The sequence below is a fragment of the Vulpes vulpes genome, chromosome 7 (genome assembly GCF_048418805.1).
Source record: "Vulpes vulpes isolate BD-2025 chromosome 7, VulVul3, whole genome shotgun sequence".
In the NCBI taxonomy this organism is placed as follows: Eukaryota; Metazoa; Chordata; class Mammalia; order Carnivora; family Canidae; genus Vulpes; species Vulpes vulpes.
In genome coordinates this window covers 121,439,334-121,456,534 of record NC_132786.1, presented here as the reverse complement: position 1 = coordinate 121,456,534, position 17,201 = coordinate 121,439,334, and the positions used below count along the sequence as shown (strand labels likewise).

General features: G+C 39.0%; 1 protein-coding gene across 1 annotated transcript in view; it reads right to left on the bottom strand.

Moving 5' to 3' along the window:
* Positions 1 to 17,201, bottom strand: part of CFTR (CF transmembrane conductance regulator) — a 160,803-nt gene that overhangs the window by 64,184 nt on the left and 79,418 nt on the right. Inside the window, exons 12-14 of the mRNA XM_072764891.1 lie at positions 7,199 to 7,293; positions 4,037 to 4,123; positions 1,615 to 2,341 (exon numbers count right to left, since the gene is read on the bottom strand). Of these exons, the coding sequence (XP_072620992.1) occupies positions 1,615 to 2,341; positions 4,037 to 4,123; positions 7,199 to 7,293 (909 nt within the window). The remainder of the gene's footprint in view (positions 1 to 1,614; positions 2,342 to 4,036; positions 4,124 to 7,198; positions 7,294 to 17,201) is intronic.

The window sequence follows — 17,201 nt, the reverse complement described above, 5'->3', positions numbered from 1 at the left end:
TTTTGCTGGCTATTTCACTCAGTTTGGAGCTTGCTGGCTAGAGGTCTGACCAATAGACGTGAAGGCCCGCTGATGTGTGTATGCTCCTCAGTAGTGAAGATTCTCTCTTTCCAGATATGACTTAAGTTATAAAATTCTAATCTTCCATGTATTTCCCTAGAAGTCTATTTGTCCTTTGGGAGATGCATTTCAAAAATTTGAAAAAGAGCAAGATATTCCAGATATCAAGATAGTCCAGATATTCCTAAGGGAAAAGATATTTTTGTTTCTTACAAAGTCAACAAAATTCATAAAAGGAGCCCCAGAAACTCAAAGAAGGGGTTCTATGAAATGGGAATATAGCACACTGATTAGATAGAAAGATTTTTGGAAGCAAATGAACCTTTATTTGAATTGGAACTCCACCATTGACTTCCTAGAAGCTGCCTGAATTTAGGCAGCTGGACTTCTCTAAATTTCTGATTTTTTATCTGTAAATGAAGATATGGATATGCACCTTCTAGAATAGTGGTGGGCACTAATTATACACTGCCTGGCACTCAAAGTTATCAGTAAGTAATAACGATTATCAGTTAAAGAGATCATTCTTTTTTTTTTTTTTAAGAGATCATTCTTTACAACTACATTTATCGGTTTGGGTTTGAGAAATTCATTCATATTGATATTAAAACCATACAGATAAACTGTTCCTTAGGAAACTTTTGCAAAATTATAGAAATACTGGAAGTGTACATTTTAGAGATCACCTGTTTTGTTTTCTCATTTTACAAGAGGAGGAAATTTGGGTCCAAAGACCTCACATGACTTGTGCCTTGCCAAAGGCCACACTACTCTCAAGTGATCTACGCTATCAAACATGTCAGTTCATTACATTGCTGCCTGATTCATCCAAGGCACATCAGGAATTTTCCTAGTAAAAAAAAGCAAAACAGAGTAAACAAAAACCTTCCTCTTTTTATGTTGCTTCCTACTTGAAGAACAAAAGCATTTTATTCTTTAAAACTTAATGTAAAAGACTTTCTATCTGAAGGTTGGCACCAGCACACGTTGAGTTTAATATACCTTCTTTAAGAGAAACCTATCCCGATGGCCAACTTACAAAAGCAAATTTAAAAGATAAAAAGAAGCCCACACAAAATCGGGTAAGACTGAGGTACCAACCGGAATACCGAGGTAGTTCTGTCAAGGGACTAGCGGCTTATGTACCTCACAGGGGCTACCTTTATACAAAACCCTTCTTGGCCTCTGACTGAAGCTCTTATTTGTTTGTATCTTTATTTATACCCCACTTCCTTCCACAGAGGTTGGAAGGTGGTCACAAAGCAGATTTGTAATGATTCACAATTCCTCTCATTCATAATAACGATTATCACTGGCCTACTCAAGGACCCAACACTAGGCCTCACTATATCTTTCATGGGAAGAGGTATGTCCATCGCCAAAGGAAATAGGCTATTCTTGTACATTTTGAAGTTGCTTACGTAATTTATGGACTCTGGACCTTCCGAATCCTAATACTTACAAGTTTTATATCATGCTACGTACTGCCTTTCTCTCAGTTGCACTCTGTGACAACTAAAAGTAAAGACACCACCACTGATGGTTTATACATACCTTTAAATCCTCTTCATTAATTTCTTCACTTATTTCCAAGCCACTGTCTTGAGATAACCGTCTGGAATATATATCCATTTCAGTTAGATTTGTCTGAGGGGCCAGCGACATTTTTCGCGTGGATGCTGTTGTCCTTCGGTGAATGCTCTGACCTTGGTTCACGGAGGAGCGCGTCATCAGGTTCAGAACAGACTGTCTTCGTTGTCTCCGGAGCGTGGGGCCAGTGTCGATCATGTTGCTCCGAGGCAGGATGGCCTCTCCTTGCTCACAGTCGGGAAATAAGGACAGCCTTCGCTCTACTGGCACCTCAGACTCTCCTTCGATGCCGTTCATGGGTAACGGGGTCTTTTGTACAATTGAAAATTTTCTTATGGAGTTGATTGGATTAAGAATAGAGTTCTTCCTTTTTTCACCAAAGTCTCCAGTCTGTTTAAAAGACTGCTTTTTTGTTTCATTCCAGGGCACGGCCGCATCTCCTTCTAAGGAGAAACGCCGTAAAGTCTCAGTGATGATGGAGTTTCTTCTTTCCACACTGAACTGGTCAAAAGAATCATAGCCCATGAGCTTCGAGCTGAAGTCGGGCCGGAGACTTTGTAATTCAGAAAATGTCCCATAAAAATAGCAGCTACCTTCATGTAAAATTAAGACTTTGTCAGCTTTCTTTAAATGTTCCATTTTAGAAGTGACCAAGATCCTAGTTTTGTTAGCCATCAATTTACAGACACAGCTTTAAGAACATAAAAAAAAGAATATAAAAAGATATAAATAAGACATAAATTATATAATCTCTTTTACAGTCTATGTATTGCATTTTAACATTTTATTAATGTATTCTTAGGTAAAATGTCTATCATCCAATGTCATTATTATACTTAAGTAATTCTAGAAGTAAATAAAGGCAGTTAATTTGGTGTCTTCTTGAATTATTATTGCATGAAATATATTACTGAATTATTAGAGTATGCTATATCATAAAGTTGAATGTTAACAAACCTAGAGCAAAATTAAGTATCTGATGTTAAATAAATGTTGGACGTTGAGCAAATTGGTTACCCTATGGGTCTTGGTTTGTTCATCTAAAAAATTAAAGAATTGCCAGATAACCTTTCAAGATCCCTGAGAATCTATATTTCTCTGTCCTCTAAAATATCAGAGCTTTCTTGTTCTTCACATTTTCTATCAATTTCCTTTTACATTTCAAGTTGGCCATGAATTTAGTTCTCAAGAGCTTATATATAAAACTAATCTGATCTTTAAAGCTGAGAATTGAATAATAAATTTGACTCTCCTCTAATAAAATTTCCTTTTAATTTAAAACTAAATCCTGACTAGCACCATCTAAGGAGATCAAATTCTTTTAGACATTAAGACATTATAAATTGTATGGAGAGAGGAGGCATCAATCTCAGGGCACCTGGGTGGCCCAGTCAGTTAAATGTCTGCCTTCGGCTCGGGTCATGACTTTGGGGTCCTGGGATTGAGCCCCTGTTGGGATCCTTACTCAGTGGGGAGCCTGCTTCTCCCTCTCCCTCTGCCCCTCCCCACATGTTCATGCTTGCTCTCTTTCTCAAATAAATAAAGTCTTAAACAAGAAAGAGGCATCATTCTAGATTATACCTTAACATACTAACAGAGATAACAAAGTTTCTATTAGTAAGAAGTTACTTATCATACTCGTAGGATTGTAAAAATCTTAGGTATTAAATTTAAATCTAGGGGTAATGCAGCCATTTTATACACACACACACACACACACACACACACACACATCCTTATTGCTTAAAATCCTTATTTTAGAAGAGTGTTGTAATAACTCTCCTGATAAACTACTTTATAGTTCAGGAAATCATTTGAAACTGAAAACAAGTCATATAACAAACTGCTCCTCTTAGGAACTTTCCACACATTGAGCCCTAGTGAGAGTTCCCATGAAATGTACATCCCTAGTTTTGTGTGATGAAGAAAGAGGTTCTATAGGAGGTATCAAGGTAGACCAATGGTCTGAGTAGTTGCCTGCATTAACACATTCACCTTATTTAGTTTCTTAAGAAAATCCAATTTAAGGAGAAGAAAGAATAAAATACTAACATACAAAAAAGTAAAAACATTAAGTGTAATAACCAATTAAAATAATATATGCCACAGGTAATAATAATGCAAAAACTACATTGATAGTGATCGTTACAACAATCAAGGGAAGAAATTGGGCTCCTGTGAGGTGGTCAGAAAAGCTTTTAATGGACATGATCTTGAAACTTGACTGTGAAAGGACGATCAGATTTGAGTGATGCTATGTCACATGCTGCCACCATGAGTCAACAATGGTGGCCATAATTCTCATGGGTAAAATGCAGCCTATGAGGGGATAATTGTTCTTTCTCATTTTTCAGCATGAGCATTATAAACTATTCAAAGAACATACCTTTCAAATATTTCTTTTTCTGTTAAAACATCCAGGTATCCAAAAGGAGAGTCTAAGAGGTATAAATCAGCATCTTTATATACTGCTCTGAAAAGAAAACAAATATTAAATCAGATTTTTAAAATATTTCCTGTTGGGGATCCCTGGGTGGCTCAGCGGTTTAGTGCCTGCCTTTGGCCCAGGGCATGATCCTGGAGTCCCCGGACCGAGTCCCGCATCAGGCTCCCGGCATGGAGCCTGCTTCTCCCTCTGCCTGTGTCTCTACCTCTCTCTCTCTCTCTCTCTCTCTCTCTCTCTCTGTCTATCATGAATAAATAAATAAAATCTTAATAAAATAAAATAAATAAAATAAAATAAAATAAAATAAAATAATTTCCTGTCATTTAGTGTAGGCAATTCTAAAGGCGAATCAAAAAGGTAAGCCGTAAACGATTTAATGGTTTTCACAATATCCCAAGAACGACTGAAGCAGCTTTGCTAAATGTAAGTGGCATAAATAACAGAAGTCAACAAACTGAATCACACCACACCACACCATTTAAAGTATCACCTTAAAAAAGAAAATTTTGAATAATAGTATCTGTTGAGAGCCAAGCACCATGCTTGGTGCTGGGAATACAATGGTAAAGATTACATAGTCCCTGATTCAAAGATCTTGCATGTTGGTGGGAAAGCAAAGAGGAAAATAGACTTTTTCAAAACTGTAAAATGTCCGAGACCACAACTAAATAGCAGCAATACATAAGAAAAGCATTTCAGCAGTGTTGACCGCTACCAACAAATTGTGGCTGTAATATTACTTTGCATTTTACTCCACAGAGTTTCAGTCTCTGAAGCATATTTCTAAGAATTTCAAACAAATGAAGGTTAAATAATTCACAACAAACATGTACACCCATCTGAGCTTTGCTTTTTCAGCTAAAGAACAAAAATTCTATAAGCAAGTAAAATCTTCATCAATTTGATCTTAGAGGGACACCTGGGTGGCTCAGCGGTGGAGGGTCTGCCTTTGGCTCAGGGTGTGATCCCGGGGTTGGGGATCGAGTCCCACAAGGAGCCTGCTTCTCCCTCTGCCTGTGTCTCTGCCTCTCTGTCTCTCTCTCTCTCTCTCTCTCTCTCATGAATAAATAAATAAAATCTTTTTTAAAAATTTGATCTCAGAACAGTAATACGATGAAGATATAGTCTCATATTAATGGAAATGAGTAAATCTTCATAACATTTTGATTTTTCAGGTGCAGTATGGTTAGTGACACTACCCCTCTCCCACACATAAGATTTGGCGTTCATGTATAATTCTTGGTACTTTCTATAAAACTTGTATTCAATCAGCTTGTAACTAAGAGAAGTGGTTTTTTAAAATCAGAAATAGCAAAAAGGCAAAGGTGGAATCTAAAAGAACTTTTGCAGCGTAAATTATTCTTGAAGATAACATGCAAGAGCTAGATAAAAGACCCCTGTCATTGGGACGCCTGAGTGGCTCAGTGGTTGGGCGCCTGCTTTCAGCTCAGGGCCGGATCCTGGGATTCGGGATCCAGTGCCACATTGGGCTCCTTGCAAGGAGCCTGCTTCTCCCTCTGCCTGTGTCTCTGCCTCTCTCTCTCTCTCTCTCTCTCTCTCTCTTTCTCTCTGTGTGTCTCATGAATAAATAAATAAAATCTTAAAAAAAAAAAAGACCCCGGCCAAAATGGACCCTCAACATCTTTCCTCTCCCCACTCAGTTCCCACTTTCCCTCTCCCTCATTTCTAGGACCAGTTTCTCAAGAATTGGAAATTCTCACCATCCCAAACCAGGCAGCACATGACACATTCCAATCAGAATAAGAATAAATAATCACTTTCAGTAGTACTTCAAATTGTGTACACCTCACAATAAAACCAAATCTTAAACTTTTGTAAAGACAAACTCAATTCTGTGTTAAATGCCTAGAAGCCATGGAGCATACCATAAATTTGAAATGGAATGCTTGAGTTACGTCTTACTGTGGCTCACAGATTAATCAATCAATTTCCAACTATTTAGAAGCCATGATTTTGTCTGTGAATTATCCATATCTAATGATGTATTACATAACGAGTAATCCCAAAACCAAATCATGGTTTAATGTCAAAAGAGTCGAGAGGACCCAGCTGACTCAACAATTTCCTGGTATAGTTTTTGGCCAGTGAAGCTTGAACAGCCTTGATTATCTAATGATCTCTTCCATAAAGTGGGGAGAACAATTCTTTCTTTGCAGAGGGATATAAGGATTAAGTAAAATTACACTCGCACACACATACATACACACACAGTCCACCCAGAATAATACCAGGCAATTGCAGGTGCTCAGTATGTTATTTATCATTCCAGCCTTTGAAAGTAGAAGAAAGTAAGGAAGGGAACCAAAATACCGATAAGTCCATGTGACTTCTTGTTAACAACCTTGGCGACACAGCGAGAAGAATTCTATTCGAATAAAACTGGAAGAGCGCTTGACGTCTCATATCACCAATATTTTTTAAAACTGAAAGTTACAGGTTAACCACAAACTTTTATTCTTGACACGAATTAACTTTATGTACTTCCCTTTGACAGCTCGAAATGCTTAGAATAAGAATGTCTCTACCAAGGGACATCCCCATCCCCCACAATGTTAGACGCTGCTTATCCTATTTATTTTTCCTTAAAGATTGCAGACTTGAAGCCAAGTGACATCATTTGCCTCACTAGTTTTGTCATGAAAATTACTAATTATGTTGAAAATTTGAAAATGTATGTTTATCTAAACCAAGAGGTATCAACAGGTGAGTGAATTGTGGGGTGGGAGTAAGCGAGGGGCCCTATGATAGACTTCACAAAAATACTTTTGTTTTTCCTTGTGCTGTGCAGCATCCCAGAGTTTTCCACTTTGTATTAAATCACACCGTAAGGCAAACAAATATACAGATAGCAAAATGAGAGCGTGCAATTTGAAAAAGCCATCGCCTTCATCAAATATGAATACAAAATCGTTATCTATAGTTCTTAAAGGTGATTCTCAACCCTCTCAACCCTCTGATCATAAAACCCCAGGCATTTTTCAATTCCAGAAGCAGAATATAAAAAAACAGAGAAATGTCTATAATTTTTACATGCATGATATCCACAACCAATGCTCGCTGAACCAATCATCAGATATTCACCTTGCTAGGGAAATTCTTGCTCTTTGCCCTCCGCTCAGCGTGACGCCACCTTCTCCAAGAACGATGTTGTCCTTCTCTGCAAACTTGGAAATGTCCTATTATCAAAAAGAGGAAGTGAGAGAGGAATTGTTAGTATGTGTCTGAACTGGAAAGGCACATTTTCCTTCAAATGTAATCGTAGGTCACACTGTTGCTCTAACCACAGCCGAACTTTAAAACCCCACATCTCAATGATTTCAAACCCACTTTGAATGGGCAAAACATGACTGAAGTTTCAGAAATAAATTTTTCTTTGACTTTTTAGACGTCCTTCATGATCATGAAATATGAACCAGAAAACTCAAAAGGTAAACTACAGGTACATGCATGGGGATGTACACGTGTGTGTATTATCCAAAGGCCCAGCACACAAACCCAAGTACTACTGACATGTTAAAGTGCCATTCCCTTTCAATGTAAACTCACTCATTTAAAAGGAAATCTCCAACAAGAATACACCTCCTAGCAAGAAAAACTAAAAGGATCCTATTCGCATGTCCTATAGTACCGAAGCATATTCAGTAGGTGGCCAAGGATACAAGGCAATTCTTTTCCATACGTCTCTCACCCACCCACCACCTTCTTCCTCCCCATCCATCCTCAGCACCTCATGCCCCTGTCGTGCACGCTGCCTCTCCTGTCACCACTGTCCACAGGGGTCATAACGTCCATATTCCCAGTTAGTGAACTTCTCCTTGCAGCAACCGTGCCGGGCATTGTAAAAGATTAGAATTTATAAGAAGGAGTCCTTGACTCACAGTTATTGTTAAGTCTCATTTGGAAGATAAGCCATCATCCTGGAGCATGCTAAAAAACATCCCAATGACTTAATTCTTTTAAGATAAGTTACCAAAACAGTACACAATTAATTGGCAAATTAATCGTTCAGACAACAGAAGTAGCCTATAACAGACAGAAAATGCCAGAAGGCCTTCTGGAAGAGATGACATTCACCTGACACATGAAGAATGAGTTAGACAGGTAGTGCTTTCCCTTTAATTTAAAAAAAGTTGCTCTCCCTCTGCTCTTCACATCCCCAAACATCTGCTCTTCTCTGCTGTTACCACCTTCTTCTTCTTCCCTCTACCAAAACAAACAAAAAACCCACTTCCATACTATTTTTCCTTTTTCTTTCATAATCCAGAAGCAATCTACCATCTGTCCTTGACCTACCACCACCATCATCAAAATTTAAGCTATCAAAACGGTTACCTGTTATTCATTTGTGTCTGTTGTCTACCTTATGAAAGTTAAATAGAACTCAATATACAAAACTCTAAACCCAAACGCAGGTAAATTAACAAATATTCATTTATATTAAAAAATATTTGGCAGCTCCTAGAACCATATGGGCTCCTGCCCCCAAAGAACTCTTAATGTCAGTACTCCTGACAAAGGAGGACCAAAGGCCTGAGATTTAAAAAAAATAAATAAAAAGCTGACATGTTGGAGGACATGAGTAGGACTCAGCGGAGTCGGCCACGTGGAGAGGTCGCCGACAGCCAGCAGCCCTGCCCATGAGGAAGACCTTTGTCGTTGAGGCAGATGGAACCAAGTGCTTCATTTGCTTCTACTGAACTAAATGATGTTTTTCAACTCATAGGCCAAGCCACATATCTAGGATTCTAACCAAATGCAAGGCCTACAGCTGAATTCCACACTCCAGAGTCCAAAATCTCTATCCTCACTGAAGAAGCACCTCCAGGAACCCCTCGGTCCTTAGGCTTTGACTGAGCCTTTCGATGAAGCACATCCTCTGTCCTCACCTTAGGGCAACTAACGAGAACGCTTGCGGGTATATTTCTCTCCTGCACATTTACTCCCCCCGAATCCCATTCTCTTTTAAAAAAATGAATCTCTTAGAGTAAAAAAAAATATAGTTTTCCTTATATGAATGTATTGAGTACAAGCTTCTATAGAGGAGGCAAATTTTCTAACATGCTATGAAAAAGCCAGAGGTTGCTGGAATTATTAGTTTTCATTTTCCTAGATTTGAACTCAATACTATACTGGTTAAATCAGTGAAAAGCTTTTTGAATATTTTTAAAATTTAGGAATACCAGGAGTCATGCTGATAGCATGGTTATGACATAGTTACACTTAGAGAATAGGTTATGAATTTAGAGGATACAAAATCCTAGCCCAGCACTGACATTTAATGAAGATTGGTGGAGTGAAGGAAGAGAGAGAGAGAGAGAGAGAATGGAGGGAGGGTGGGTAACCAAACACTAAGCAACAAAGAAAGGGGCACATATAAGAAAAGGAAATGAAGAGAAGTATACAGAGTCGAGGAAGAAAATGGGAAAGGAAGAGTGTCAGAAGTAGCTGTCTTTAGAAAAAGGCAAGAAGATATCGGCACAATAAAAGAGACAGGAAAAGTGAAGGGGAAAAGAAGAAACCATAGAAGATCGTGAATGAACATTTCCACTTTCCCTAATGAATTTAAACGTCCAAAGAGCTCAAATATAATTTTGTTACGTTAACTTTCTGAAGACAATAAATAAGAGGCTCTTCCAGCCAAATTTCTCTCACTCATCTTTGTATGTTACAGGTATTAACAATATTTCCTGCTGTTTGTTTTCACTGTGTTCACACCACGTGATAGGCCAAATTTTCATCTTCATGAAGTCAATATATCTATCCAGAATCCCTATATTGGTTAAAAAGCACCACTCCATTTTCAGGTTGTTCATGTAATATCCCAAATTATCTCTGAAAATGTTCACTATTCTTATAAAATTTAAAAAATACATTCAGGGTTCAATTTTTGTTTGTACAATGGTGTAAGAATCTAAACTTCTTTCCTCTTAGTTGGCTAGCAGACACGATTCATTGCATGATTTTCCTCTGAATGTGTATACCATCTACTACTATATATCAAATTCTTGGGGCGCCTGGGTGGCTCAGCGGTTGAGCATCTGCTTTTGGCTGTCATGACCCTGGGGTCCCAGAATGGAGTCCCACATCGGGCTCCCCTACATTGAGCCTGCTTCTCCCTCTGCCTGTCTCTCTGCCTCTCTCTGTGTGTCTCTCATGAATAAATAAATAAATCTTTTAAAATAAATTCTCATATTTTTAAAGATCTATTTCCGGGCTCTCTGTCTGGTTCCTCTGATGCATTTTCTATTCCTATACTAATACTCTGCTGGGTTTTCTGGTTTGGGCTTTTAATGGCATTAAGTACGATTTAATATCTGACAAAGCAAAATTATGATTCATAAATCATTTGGCTCTTTTTGTTCACTTAGTTTTCTATATAATAACAATACCACCACCAACAAAGTAATAATAATAATAGCTAATACATACCCAGCACTTAGTGCTCAGATAGCATTTAAGCATTTTACATGTATATAGACTTTTAAAATATTTATCTCAGCCCTATCCTTATTTTAAACATGAGGAAATTGAAATTTAGAAAAGATAAATATCATTTCAAAATAGCACAGCTTGTTTGGAGTCAGGATTCAAACCAAGGCAGATCTTGTTTTTAGCTCCTTCAGTAAGAGTTTATAATGTTCTTCATATATGTCCTATAAATTTCCTGTTAGACTTACCCCTAATATGTGTGTGTGTGTGTGTGTATGTATGTATGTATTTAATTTTTTTTTAAGAGAGAGAAAGAGTATGCACATGTGTGCACAGTGGGGAGGGGCAAAGGGAGAGCAAAAGAGAGAATCTTAAGCAGGATCCACACCCAGCATGGAGCCAGATACAGGGTTCGATCTCACAACCCTGAGATCATGACCTGAACTGACACCAAGAGTCGGACCCTTAACCGATGGAGCCCCCCAGGTGCCCCATCCCTAATATTTTTAAATTGAGATATAATTGGTGTATAACATTGTTTTAGTTTCAGGTGTACAACAAGATTTGATACATGTATATGTTGCAAAGTGATTCTCACAATGAGTTTACTTAACATCCATCACCACACACAATTACAAATTTATCTTTCTTGTGAAAGGAACTCACAAGATTTACTCTCTTCGTAATCTTCCAATACATGCTATGGTACCATTAACTATGGTCACCTTGCTCTACACTACATCCCCAGGATGTATTTACCTTAAAACTGGGAGTCTCCACTTTTTGACCACCTTCATCCATTTCGTCCTCTCATCCCCCTCCTGCCCCTGTTTCTGGCAACCACCAATCTGTTTGCCGTATCTAGGAGTTCAGGTTTTTTAAGATTCCATGTGTAATTGAGATGATATGGTATTTTTTTTCTGTCTGATTAATTTCCCTTAGCATCATATCTTCTAGGTCCCCTCATGTCACAAATGGAAAGATTTCATGTTTTTTTATGCATGAATAATATTCCATTATATATATGTGTAGGTACGTGGGTGGGTGGGTGGATGGATGGATGGATAGATAGATAGATAGATAGATAGATAGATAGATAGATGATAGATAAAACGTCTTCTTTATCCACTCATCTGTCGGTGGACACTTACGTGGCTTCCACATGTTGGCTATTCTAAGTAATACTGGAATGGACATGGGGGTACACAGATACCTTTTCAGGATAGTGCCTCTTCTTCTTTTGGTTGAATACTGAGGTGCAATGGTGAAGTCATATGGTAGTGTAACTTTTAATTTTTTTGAGGCCTCCACAGGCCTGTTTCCCACAGGGGCTGTATCTATTTGCATTCCCACCAGCACCCCTCAATATTTGCTTTTCTACTATTATGAATTGAATAGCTTTCCATTTTTATTTCTTGATGCTTGTTCCTAGCAAAAAGAAAAACTAGCGACCAGCCTTCGCTCCCCCTTCCCTGTTTCCTTATACACCAGTATTTCCCCCAATAAAATCATTAAATGTTTAATTCTGTCTTAGCTTAAGAGAAGAGATCTTCAAATTTAAAGGGGAGGGAAGGCTGGGATATAGGTCAGATACGCAAGTCCAACCCCCGACTGAAAGGACAGAGAGACAAGAGGTTGGATGGAAGGACCCTAGACCACTGTCTAAATCTAACCAACTTCTGGAAAGCCATCTGGGAGTCTCTGAACCGAAATCAGTTAATAAGTAAGTCCTACGTCCTCTAAACCCAAATCTGCTTTAGTATCCTGCCACACTCAAAGCTCCACAGGAAGCTGCCTGGATGAGGAGACGACTCAAGACAAACTCAATGAGTAAAGGATTTCAATGGATGGCAACTGGGGCCATTGTTCAGTTCCACTTCCCACAATGGTGGTCCCTAAGGCACATCTCACAACCACCACAATCCTGCACCCCCCAAACCTGTCAAACAAACATGAAAATGTGTATACTCTCATCAGCAATCAGGGAACTACAAATGAGGAAAAAGAGAGAGGGGGGGGGAGTTTTTACATATTGGAATGGCAAAAATGAAAGTCTCTGTCAACAACGAGGGCTTTTAAAGATGCGAATCAGTGGGAACACTGATAAATCACTAGTGGCAGTGTAAACTGGTCCAGCTACTTTAAATTGCGGTGTCTTGTAAAATGAGGAATGTGCACAGGTACCTGAAAATATCACAATTCAATTGCTAGATTTATTCTCCAGAGAAATTCTTGCAGATGTACAAAAAGAAATACTCAGAGATTCCCACTGCAGTAACGTGTAGAACCTTGGAACAGTCTAAATGTTCATCAGTAGCAGAAGGAGAAAACAAATGTGACACAGGAGCAGAAGACTGACATAATCTGGGGATCCCTAGGTGGCTCGGCGGTTGGGCGCCTGCCTTTGGCCCAGGGCATGATCCTGGAGACCCGGGATCGAGTCCCGCGTCGGGCTCCCAGCGTGGAGCCTGCTTCTCCCTCCTCCTGTGTCTCTGCCTCTCTCTCTCTCTCTCTCTCTCTATGTCTATCATGAATAAATAAATAAATAAATAAATAAATAAATAAATAAATAAATCTAAAAAAATTATTAAAAAAAAAAAAAGACTGACATAATTGGGACATGTAACTAGCGTGGCTAGACCTTGACGAGATCATGGGGAGCATGGGGTTGAAGGATGATGTGTGGAAGTCTACCACTTAGCTAGACTCTAAAGCCACACAAACAAAACTGTTGAATATTGTTTGTTGATAAGTACGTGTATAAATAGGTGTAAGTTCAACTAAGTGGGTCACAAAAGTACCTGTCACGTTCATCATAGTGACTGCCTGAAGCTTGGGGCCTTGTGGGAAAGTAATGGTGGAAAGATCTGGTACATGGTTCTACTTAAAATTCGTCCAGGACCCTCGCCAGGCAGGTAGAAAACAGCCTTGTCCCCCATCCAGAGACACATAAGGTTGTCACGTGATGGTCTCCCATCCAGAATGGATGCTAGCGATACAGACCACCTTTCAAAAGGCATGAGAATAAAAGATTCCCATATCTGACAAGATTTGAGCTACTGAGCCAGTATATTTGGCCTCCTTTTCTGGACAGAAGCCACTGATGAAGAGAAGTGTGTAAATGTGGAGACTCTAATAAGTTTCCCGGAGAGCGAAATTCATAGGAAACAGCTGAGATTGGCACCAAACAAAGCAGCGAGGCTACACTGAAGAGAATTGTGAATAGGCTCATTATTTTAAGATCAAATAAGTCAGTGATACCAATATCCTGTTGCTGATGTGAGGACTTGCTCTGATTGCCTAGTTTATTGTTCATTTGTAGATTTCTTTATTAGTGTTTGGCTATTTCTGTTTGATTAAACATAAAACACTTTGTTTTGTATACATTGTTAAATATTGATCTTTGCTGATTACGAAGGGCACCCAAATCTGGTAATATATTTATCTTAAGGGTGTTAGTTTTCAGCCTCCACAGCAGATTTTCCTTTATGTGAAAATTATAAACTAAAAAAAAAAAGAAAAAAAAAGTGTCCTGCTTGGAACCGTCGTGAGTTTGACAAGCAGTGTAAGGACATGTGTTGCTTAGAGGAGGCTTGCACAGCGACAAATTCTCTTTCTCTTTACTGGCACACAGCTTGAATTCCTCTGGAGCTATCCATAGGACTTGTTGGAGGAGGTCACTCAGCGCCATTACGATGCTGGGCACGACTTGACTTCTTAAATAAAAAACTGACTCCTGGGCGCCTGGTGGCTCAGTGGGTTAAGCATCTGCCTTCTGCTCAGGTCATGCTCCCAGGGTCCTGGGAGTCAGCCCGTGTGGGGTTCCCTGCTCAGCAGGGAGCCTGCTTCTTCCTTCCCACTCCCCCTGCTTGTGTTCTCTCTCCTGTCTCTCCAATAAACAAATAAAATCTTTTAAAAAAAAAAAAAACCTACTAAATTTTTAAATAAAAAAACCTAAGCCTTAACATAAATCAAACATAAACTTCTAAACATTATGCTGCATTCTCTTGTTGAAGGCCACCCTAAAATATCTTTTTATGAAGGTGTTTCACCTCCTACACCACCATCTTTTTTTTATTTTTTTAAGATTTTATTTATTTATTCATGAGAGACACACAGAGAGAGGCAGAAACACAGGCATTGGGAGAAGCAGGCTCCCTGCAGGGAGCCCGATGCGGGACTCGATCCCGGGTCTCCAGGATCACACCCTAGGCCGATGGCAGGTGCTCAACCGCTCAGCCACCCAGGCGTCCCTCATTTTTTTTTTTAATAATTTTCCCAGCACAGTTTATCTACAGATAAAATCAAATACGTGGAGCACTGGTTCTCAAAGCAAAGTATGTGGACCAACTACTTCAGAATCACCTGGGGAGCTCGTTCAAAATGCTGTACCCACTCATACTCAGAGGAATTAGAGACGAGCCCGGGAATTTGCATCTTGTAGTTATTATACTTGCTGAAACAGACCCTTACTACTCTCCAGGCTGACGTAAAGGCTAGCTTCCTTTACAACATGATAGTCAGAAAGATAAATGCCAACCTCAAAGGAGTCTGTGCGTATAGTAGGTCTGTTTGAGATCGTAAAGTACCTGAAAATACTTAGATAAAGAGTATGAGAGAAGGTCAAAGTAATGCTATAAGTGTGCAATAAAGATTAACTTATTATTAAGACATGTATAATATACCCAATCTGCTGTATTACCTTTTCACACAGATGTTTGTCATTTTATCTTTTAAAAATGCAGCTAATCACAAGCCTAATATTATTCACCTAAGCCAGACAAAGCAGAAATTTTTAAAGAGGAATTGCTAACCTAAAGATCACTACCCGACGTGAACATCCAACAGAGGACTGATATAGGGTGTCCTTACATTAAAGGGAGGGAGAGCTTTAAGGGTGGAGTGTTACATTTAATGTTCATTGCAATTTTGCAATATTTGCTGAGTACATTTGAGCTTTCTGTGGCTTTGTAGATAGGAAAATATCATAAACCTTGTTTTACAGCTATCTTATCACTCTTTAGAACAACCTTGACAATATAGCTGCTTGTGGTAAGGGAAGAGGGTGTGAAGCTTGGTTTGAGGGAACATGAACTTTAGAGGTAATAACACCCAATAAAGCAGGTTTGTAAGAGTAAATCATTGGACGCTTGGTGACAGTGTTATTAATGTTTAATAATTACTAAGCACTTGTGCTGTATGTGCAAGCAACATGAGCAAGGAAGGAGAAGAAGTGTTGGGGGAACAGAGAGAAGGGGTAGGGAGGACACAGGAAGTGAAGGAGAAAACGTTAAGAAAGTCAAGCCAATTCTAGAAAAAGAGCCAAAGAATGAATTAACCATTTTTGCACGTAGCTTTTGTAAACACGGATGCATTATCTTGGTAGCTCTGGGTGACACAGCAACAGAAGGTGACTTCTACAGCATTGAATACACATGAATGAATTCATAAACTAAAACCTGGTGTTCTGGGGACGCCTGGGTGGCTCAGCAGTTGAGCATCTGCCTTGGGCTCGGGGTGTGATCCCAGGGTCCTGGGATCGAGTCCCGCATCAGGCTCCCCACAGGGAGCCTGCTTCTCCCTCTGCCTGTGTCTCTGCCTCTCTCTCTCTCTCTGTGTGTGTCTCATGAAAAAATAAATAAAATCTTTAAAAATAAATAAATAAAACCTGGAGTTCTGCTTATTAGGAAAGATAATTTGTTGACCCAAGTCAAACTTGATTACAAATAGCTGTCCATAGAAATACCAGGTAAAGATTAATCCTTGCCAGAAAGCACAGGAGGTGAGAACTGTTTATCAATGTGAAAAATAAATAAATAAATAAATAAAACCTCTTCTTTCATTGAGGTTTGGTACTGACCAAATTTATAGCAGAAAACTCCAATTCCAATAGAATTTTATTGCGGGCAACAAAAGTACAAAAGCTAGTTCTTTTATGTAATGGATGCTACAGTCTCGTCACCAATATTCAATGCCTATTTAACATTCAGATATGTACATCCATATATATGGTTTTATGTATGAGCTTGTGAGTGTATATGTAATTCTGTTAATATCTCTATGCCTCCTTAGCGTTAATTTCTGTATGTATGTAGGTCTAGACTTGTATTGGAAAATAACATAAGCCTTTTTAAAGGAAGAACTATAAAATGCAATGATTTAAGGTGTCCCTGGATAAATGCTCCCAAGGAAGTAAAGTTAGAAAATATACTCAAAACAAACAAAAAGAATCTTGTTTCTCTTATTCTGGCTCTACATTAGATTTATTCAACTTCTGGACTCCAGATTTCAGATTCTCTGAGATTTAAAAACCTGGATTTTAAGAGCTCCCTAAATGATTTTGACTCAGCTGGTCTAAGAATTGGCACTTAGGAAGCTTGTTAATTCCTTTACTATCTCCTCTACGTCTACCCACCCAAGATTCTGGGACAAATCCAATGCCTGATAAAGCACTTCTTTCCCAGTACTTAGCCGGCACATTACTCTGCTACCCTGCCATTGACCCTGCTCTGGACTTCCTAACTTGGCTCCCAGGTCCCTGGTACCTAGTGACTCAATTTCTTAGGCGATGGACTTTAATACTCACTCACCCTTCCTCTGAAGTAACCCCACCATGATCCTTATTCTCTCAAGACCTGGCTTTGGAGCACCAGCT